The sequence below is a fragment of the Macrobrachium nipponense genome, chromosome 49 (assembly GCF_015104395.2).
Source record: "Macrobrachium nipponense isolate FS-2020 chromosome 49, ASM1510439v2, whole genome shotgun sequence".
NCBI classification, from domain to species: Eukaryota; Metazoa; Arthropoda; class Malacostraca; order Decapoda; family Palaemonidae; genus Macrobrachium; species Macrobrachium nipponense.
This window is the reverse complement of record NC_087224.1, coordinates 9,090,827-9,099,275: the sequence shown is the minus strand read 5'-3', so window position 1 is coordinate 9,099,275 and position 8,449 is coordinate 9,090,827. Positions and strand designations below refer to the sequence as shown.

At 38.3% G+C, this 8,449-nt stretch overlaps 1 protein-coding gene across 1 annotated transcript in view; it reads right to left on the bottom strand.

Annotated features, from left to right (window-relative positions):
* Positions 1-2,606: 2,606 nt before the first annotated feature.
* The window catches only part of LOC135205318 (ubiquitin-conjugating enzyme E2 H), a 35,802-nt gene continuing 29,959 nt past the window's right edge, over positions 2,607-8,449 (bottom strand). The window contains exon 5 of the mRNA XM_064235750.1: positions 2,607-8,058. Within this exon, the coding sequence (XP_064091820.1) occupies positions 7,931-8,058 (128 nt within the window). The 3' untranslated portion in view covers positions 2,607-7,930. The remainder of the gene's footprint in view (positions 8,059-8,449) is intronic.

The window sequence follows — 8,449 nt, the reverse complement described above, 5'->3', positions numbered from 1 at the left end:
GAAGCAGGAAATGGTTATCACATACGAAGACCACGATCAGGTAAGGATCCAGGAAGTATGCATAAAAAATTCAAGAATAAAATATATAGTCTTCAGATCAGATTAAACCCCATAAAAGTAACATTACATCTGAACCAAGCTGCAGGTTTTTTTTTCCAGTTCCATCTTTATACCTGTGTACTTAATTTTCTATATTATCTGGATCTCTTAATCGTGCTATCCAAACACTTTTTATTAAGCACTGAATGGCTGGAGTGTTCCAGTGCTTGGCTTGACAGCCTAAATCCCATGAAAACAAAATATATCAACCTTATGATTACTGCACCTGCTTTCTGTTCTGGAGCAAAGTTATTATTTTTTTTCTAACATGATCGTAGTTGCATTCTGGTGCCAATGACCTACATTTCAAATGGTATTACACAGCAGAGCAATGTGTACCCAACTTTTGAGGTAGAACACCAAGGACAGAGCACTACCCCTGACTTCATGAACCATCACCCAGCCAGTAGAGCAGTCACCCCTCAACTGGTGTATGAAGCAATTGATCCCACCCAGTAGTTTGCGTACTCCCTTGAAGACCTGATGCCAGAATGAGACTGCCCTTGAATACGTCCTTGTGCTTTCTATTACCAAGCATTCTTGACAGTTTGGTATATGATGTTGAATCATTGGTGGTTAGTACTGAAAAACACCGGATCTAAAAGCATGTCATCCTAATCCTCGCTAAGATTTTTTGGTGGAAAGGGGCTGAAAATCTCCCTAACCTCTCATCAGGAACTCTCAGGTTTTGAATCGTTGCCACACACAGTTCAGGAATGACTGCTATTGCTCTTGGCAAGAGAGCAGTACTTATAGAAGATTTTGCACACTTCTTGCCGAGTGGTGCCTTCCAGGCCTTCCCCCTGCTCTTCTGCAGGTCCAGAAACATTAATGGCAAGGAGGAAAAGGAAGGTCTGCATTTTTATTTCAATTCTAACATAAACCTCTCGTATTGCTCCCATGTCTATAAAGGAGTCAAGACAAACATCTTTAGAAGGAAAGGAGAAACACCGGGAGCTCCCACAATTTGAAGCAAGCAATGAGGTTTACAGCAGGAGAGGATACTGCTGAGACAATACTGCAGGAAATTGAAGGCTGCAACTCCTGAGTAACAAAGATGCCTTAAGATTTGTCAGCACAGCAGAAGCCTGAAGGACCTAAGAGAAGAAAGATGATTAAAGCTACTGCATAGGAATATCCATTCCATTATAGTACAACATCCCATCCCATGAGCACCCAGTTCAGTCACTATCCAGCCTGAGTGTACCCTCCTCCTCAGACTAAGCAAGGATAGAACAAAACAAGTACCATCCCATGTGGGAAGCAGCAGGAGATTTTCACTGAAGGCAGTTCAAAGATGGTGGTTGCTTCTAGCCTCTGCAAAAACAAATGCTGGCGAGGGTTATGTTCCTGGAAAATGCTTGAACAATTGCTGTGTAACAGCACAACTGAATAAAAAGTGACACAGTCAAGCAGTAGTATATTTCCAATCCAGTGTTCACTTTCTGTTTGTTAATTACATTGTTACCAAGCTTCAACTACTGGACCAGCTTTTGCCGAAGTTACGTCATTATACACAGTATACTTGTCCTTGCGGAAGTAATGAATTTGGCACTTTTTTCATGTCCAAAGTTTGTTCATGAACTACATCTGTTGTAACTCCTAAGCACTTACATTCGGGCACAGATAATCCTGTATTCCATTTAAGCTATGCAATTCTGAGCATTTCTCGTGACATGATTGAGACTTGTCACTACACCCACATTGTCTGTTGTTTCCTCTTACAAAAACCATTCTTCTAAGTATTAATTTTATTAAAATGTTCACTCCAATCTTCCATCTTTTAATTATTCTAAATATATTTCCCGTAAGATTCCTTTGTAACACTAGTCCTCTGCAATAACTAGCTTTGATGTCCCAACATTTTAGCTTGCACCATCACCATCAGAAATTGCAAAGAACTGTTGATTCTTGATGGTTGTATCCTCTCAATGCCTGAACTTTGGGCTGTGGTGGGACACTACATCATCACTCCTCATGTGTATTTCCATTCCCCTGCTTTCTAGGCACGATTGCTTGACTTAGTATTCCTTATCACATACCAGCTAAACCTCAACAAATACAGTCTAGTGCATGGCCTTCCTGCTAGTGTGTGTCTCCTGTGCTTTTGACATCGTGTGTGTGCTGTGTTTGACCTTCCTGCCTTAGTCTACTGTTTTTTGTTTTCTTCTACTTCCATCCTCTTCTTTTCCCAGAGCTTTTAGGCTTCCCTCTTCATTTCATTCGCCCTTTGACTTCACAACTACGTCTTTAATCTTCCTAGGTGTCATATGCTGAAAAGACCAAAGATACATCAGTTACAACTGTAAAGATAAATTAAAATGATGACAGTTCAACCAGTCCACATACACTGATTTGTACGGAAATTTTAAATGTTACTAAAGTATTTACCTCTTTGTCATTTTATAAAAAGTACGATTTTAGTTCTGATTTTGCCAGTGTACCTTACATAAGCCACTTAAAAAAACTGAAAAAGGAAGGCTGTAGTGTTAAAAATAAAACAAGAATTACAAATAACACAAAGCCATTTATTCAGCTTAAGAATATACAAAGTGATGATAGCCAGCACTTACACAATGCTTTGAGGTGGTCATCAAAATGTCTAATATAAAGATTTCTTTCAATTGGCATTCATTCCTAAATACAGTAATCATAAACATCTATAACTGCAAAATTTATTTACATATGAAATCTTAACAAGAGTGTTTTAAGTCATCAGGTGAAAAGACCCCGGCCAATTTTCTGTTATTAATAACTTCGTGCTTCCCTTCGTACAGTACAAACCTCATTACCTTGCGTTTTGTCCTAATATGAGTAAGTGATCAATCAAACCCCACAATTTTAATGATTTTGCATATTGGTTTAGCTGATCAACGAGCAATTTCAATCTAGGCCATCGTTGGATTTTGATTAATTTAATGCAGAGCCACTTGCTAAGGAAAATCACACACCTGAGAAATTCTTGTGAAGGTTAACTGTACTGTACACAAATGAGCCATCTTGAACACACACTTCCTTAAAAATAAGAAACTTTTTTCATGAAAGATAATGGTGCTAAAGAAAAATTTAAAGTCATGATCCTGTGCTTTCAAAATGGTTTCTTTTCCTCTCGTGGACCAACATTAACCTTGATTTATTTTCCTTGCAGCTATCAACGCCTCATTACAGGTTTCATACGCTTGTACACGTGGAAACTCCTTTCATGCAATTGAGTACAAACATTCTTGACATGTGCTCTACCTTTTCCTCTAGCTACTGTGACTTAACAGGGGGAAATATCTTATACAAGACTGCCACAATGTTGGAGCTGTAAAAACACTTAATATTTGGCAAATGGAGATACCAGACCACTATTTCCACCAATGGATTATCTGCAAGAAGATATTGACACTACTGTACTTGACAATTTATCAGGGGTTCTCACTTCCTAATCATGGAATTGAAGCAAAACTCAGCTTGAATCTTTGTGGTACCTGTAATCATTAATGTTCCTACAATTTCATCCCTTGTGTCAGTGTACCAGCCAGACCCCCCTATGAAAGACAGTGAGGTTATGGTTATGAAAGACAAAGTGCTCTTGAATCTGGTCACTCAAGTTAATTGCACTATTTACACCTTTGGTCCTTAATCCAGGAGGTTCTTGCAATGACTAAGTAATGAGCAAAGCTGCAGAGAAGCAATGAAATAACTCCATTCCTGTGGTGACTTGAGACAATGTGGATCAGATAAATGATGCAATTTTGACTTTCCGAACTCTTCCCATTTCTTGCCAGATCAGTGGTGCATTCTGTCACTGCTGACTAACAAACACACAAAATGACAAATTACTCCTATTGCACGTACCAAAGATTGTTAATCTTCAAATCTGCATGTGTGAAACTATGCTCGATAGATAAACCTTTATTATTACACGAAACCCAATGTGTACTGTCGACTATTAACCCCATCAACCAATCACGAGACTATTGCACGACACTTGGTGCCTAAGCCAATTGAAGACAACGATCAAATGCCCAGGCCAATACGACCATTATTGTATTAAGACTTCTGAGGTAATTTCAAGGACGGTGAGATTTATGATGTGATGTAACAGAGATTCTTTGTTTCAGCACAAGTGCTAGTACGTATAATTCCATTATATGAAATTTACATAATTAAATTGAACCCCAACAGCAGAGAACTACCACTTCATGGGACATTATTACGAGTGATTGAAATCCCTTAAGGTCATCCAACTATAGCCACTTTTCACTGATCATTCACTTTTAACCTCTAATGCCATTTCACAATGCTAATAAAAAACACCTGAAACAAATAAACCTCCAAATTGATTTCATATGAAAAGAAAGGACTAACTTTTAAAGTTTGTACAAAAGCATTTGCATAGACAATAGAACCTTTCCTATCAATCCATCAACAATATTTACGAATTATCAACCTGACTGCAGAACTTCTCACAGAAGTTTCTCTGGTCTGGTCATTTTGCTTTGGTCATTTAATAAACTATATTTTGGAATTTAGGCAGATACCTTGAAGACACCTGACGCTTTACCTAACCATGCAAAGTAATTAGCAGGAGACATGCTGTCTTTCCATTTATCCCACACCTTCGACACGCTCCTCATGAGCACTTGCCCTTAAAGCTTTTGGGGGGCTGGCTGGACAGTATTATTATTATTATTATTATTATTATAATTATTATTAATGGACCTTAACAACTAAAGGCTACATCAAGACATCCTTCAGCTTACCAACTGCAACGAGTCTTCATGCTATTATCCCTCGCGTATGAATTTACCTCTGGCTTTTGAATTTGATAATAACTTTCCGTGGGGAAACCAAAAATAAACCTGAACGTCTCTAACAGTTCTGAAAGGCGACTCACGTGATGAGCCAAAGTGTTGTGATGATGGTCAGCCTATGCTAAGAAAACTCTACACACAGCATCAGCACAGCTCTTATATCCTCTTTGCCAAGTGAAACCACACACTAAATCTACAAACATATCCTTTACTTACAATTACAACAAGCAACTCCTCTTAAACTAAATTCTGCTCAGAGACAAAAAGATTCTAAAAAAAGTAAGTTTTTAATCAAATGGTTACTGAAACACTTTCGCTTATACATTTTGGCTGAAACTCGTTTCAGAAATTCTACAGATACTGTTTAGGTGGTGGTTATTGTTTTGTTTAGTACAGGAATTGAAAAATTCAATGTGGTCATTCTCAAAATGAGTAACTGATAACAGGTTGTTCTTGCCCACAAAAGTGTGCTCTTGATAATTACTATACAAATTACAGAATAAGAGAGGATGGTTTTTTAACTAACCCAACACTCACCAAAAACAGAATGTGTGTGTGTGTGTGTGTGTGTGTGTGTGTGTGTGTGTTGGCATGCAAAACACCGAGTTTGACATTAAAGCTCTTATAAGATCACGGGTTACGAAACGACACCTTCAAAGACTTTAGCATCGTGAAGTCTGCCACATACACAGATGGAAAACGAGTAATTTCACCCAAGAATATTATAATGTGTTATTGCTAAGTGGAGGTCTACACCCGGTACCAGGTATAAACCTTGACACTTATTTGTCTTGCATACTCACAATAGATACATATGTTGGGAAGGAACGAGGAGTTGTAACCCCTCATGCTAAAAGGCAAATGAAAATTTGCTTGCAGCTGGTAGCTTCAGTAAAGCTACACAAACTGCATTTTATATATCCAAAGGAATACTGTGAACAACATTTGTTCAAACTTCTTTTGATTGACAAAATTATAGACTTCCATCTGACTCATTAACCACCTCGTCCATAAACTGCAGTTTGTGTGACAAATAAAATTGTGAAAAGAAAACTGTTAAATCAAAATGAAAACAAAACTGACTAGGATAGGCTTCTCCAAACTTGAGAGTAGTTCACCCACTCAAGTTACAATAGTGATTTTTTTTTTCAAGTGTTTCCTTTAATCTGAAAAGTCTGAACTCAAAACTAATAACCTTCCAATGGAACTAAAGACATGCTGAGCATTATGGGGCATCGCACTTGTGCCAATCCTAGTCGAACAGTAGTACATTTATTAAACCTACCTTACTGTTAATTATCTTTTATCATGTTATCAGATTACGATGGCAGTAAATGTCAATTACACTTGATAAAAATACAAACAAGATTCATATACAATTCAGATATACAATAAGAATAAAGCTATCTAGTTTGCCCTAGTACAGTTTGCCATATAATGGGTTATTCAGTCCCTTACTTGCACTGATTACAGTCTCTGGATTTACTTGTCTTTATCTCTCTAGCCTTGAGCTAGCGGTGACAAACGGTCGAGTTTCTGACTTGTACGTGTCGTCAAGGTAAACAAACTCTGGGGGGAGTACTATCTTGATGGAAAAAATGCAAAAGTAATGAATGAATGAGGGAGGGGTGTATCGAGTCGTCCAGCTCAAGCATCTCTTCACCAGTAAAACAAAATAGACACATTAAACCTTCTGTCATCATCATCATCATCATAAGGTAAAAACGAAGACAACAACACACTCAACGTTATGTAGAACGCGCTTGATCAACTCCCGTCCAAACAGTGTCATGACCAAAAGTTGTCGTTGCTAAAACAAGATACTTGCTATATATTAAAATCAAATGTGGCTTTTGAACATTTGACTTAATTTGGATTAATATTCAGAGTACACTTCTCAACGAATAAAGGCAAGTTCAGTCTAATTGTGGAACTACCATTGCTTTTTAATAATCAACTTTTGGGTGATGAGTAGCTGCTTAGCTTTAGCTGACAGCACATAACTTGGCTCGCTGGTATCCTGGGTAAAACAAGCTTCGAGCTACTGTATTACGAGTCTGCTCCGGCTATGATCTGACAACTGAGGAAACACCACCAAATATAATTTGACTCAGAAAACATTTGACAATATTCCTGACAGTGGCGTACTGTACTGCATATTCAGTGAATATTGGTCCGACTACGACTTTTTTTGAATTCCTCTCCTAAAATGAAAAGATTGAGACTTTACTGCATAAGTGAGAATACCTTAAGTACAGAATGGAGCCATCGACAGCACTCAAAAACAAAATGAAGAGTTCCAGAACAGCCTGAGCAGAGTCATTAATACAGTTTTAGGGAAAACCAGCGGCTTTATGAAAAAAAAAAATATTTTGTATAAAAACTATTCCTTCATCACTGAAGGAGTCACTGTTTACACTTAATATAATCTCTGTGAACGATTGTGAAGCTCCAGAACTCTCAGAGGGGCCAGCAACCGTTTCGTACCAATTCTGTAAACAATAAGGGTGTTCTATGCTCTGACAGGCACATTTCCAAAAAAAGGTAAATACAAACATTTAAAACAAAGAGGAATACTTTAGTCAAACTTTTCACCGAGATTAAGAATGGGGGAAACGACAAACTACTGTACTGCTTAAAATACAAACTTAAATATTGTTACAAAAATAAGTTCTCTCACTATATTGACCTCCAAACGGCACCATCCTGTCAGGAGACGAATTGCACGGATTACATATCTCTACGGTTTTGAAAAACAAAAAACCCCACAACTCTTTTTATCCATATTTACACCATTACTCGAGTAAGTTGCAGCTGTGAGCAGCGAAGAGTCCTAGTGTTGCAAATATCACGTTACAAGTGTGAGGCGGCAGCACTATTTTAACCTCTTCTTTCAATTGTTCACCATCACAGAGTTGCATTCAAGAAGCATCGTTGCAGGCTCAAGTTGGCCTGGAGTCTGGAGCAGTAGGTGAGGGGGGGAGGGGGATGAAGAAGACCATGATGATTAAGGGGGCCAGATGGGCTGGTTAGAGCTCCATGTCTTGTGCTTCATCTTCCGAAAAGTCTGACATGGACGACTCGGAGTCGGAGGAGTCTGCCTGGGCAGCTTCCTGCTCCTTCAGCGCTTCCTCCGTTGCATAACGCTTAACGTAATCTGCAATGAGAGATGCTCGCATATATTCATGCTGGGTGTCAAAAGGAAGCGTGGCTTCCGAGCTAATGCTGTTGTCTGATTTGCTCCAGCCTTCAAATGAGGAAAGTTCCCAAGGCATATGAAATATTTCAGGTTTCTTAATGTACGCACAACTGATATGTTTTTCTTCTAAATTTGTGTTTTCTACTCCATAGGAAATTTTGCGTGGCAGAAAATATGAGTATAATTTAAAACAATGCAATTCATATTGAAAACAAAAGAATATAGTATTCCGGACAATAAGGCAAATATAATGAGTATTGCAACATTCAACCACCTTCAACAAGCCTTCCAATTTAAAGTTTCTTGCTGCTACGATATTCCTATCACTTGGGAAGGGAGTTTTCTGGTT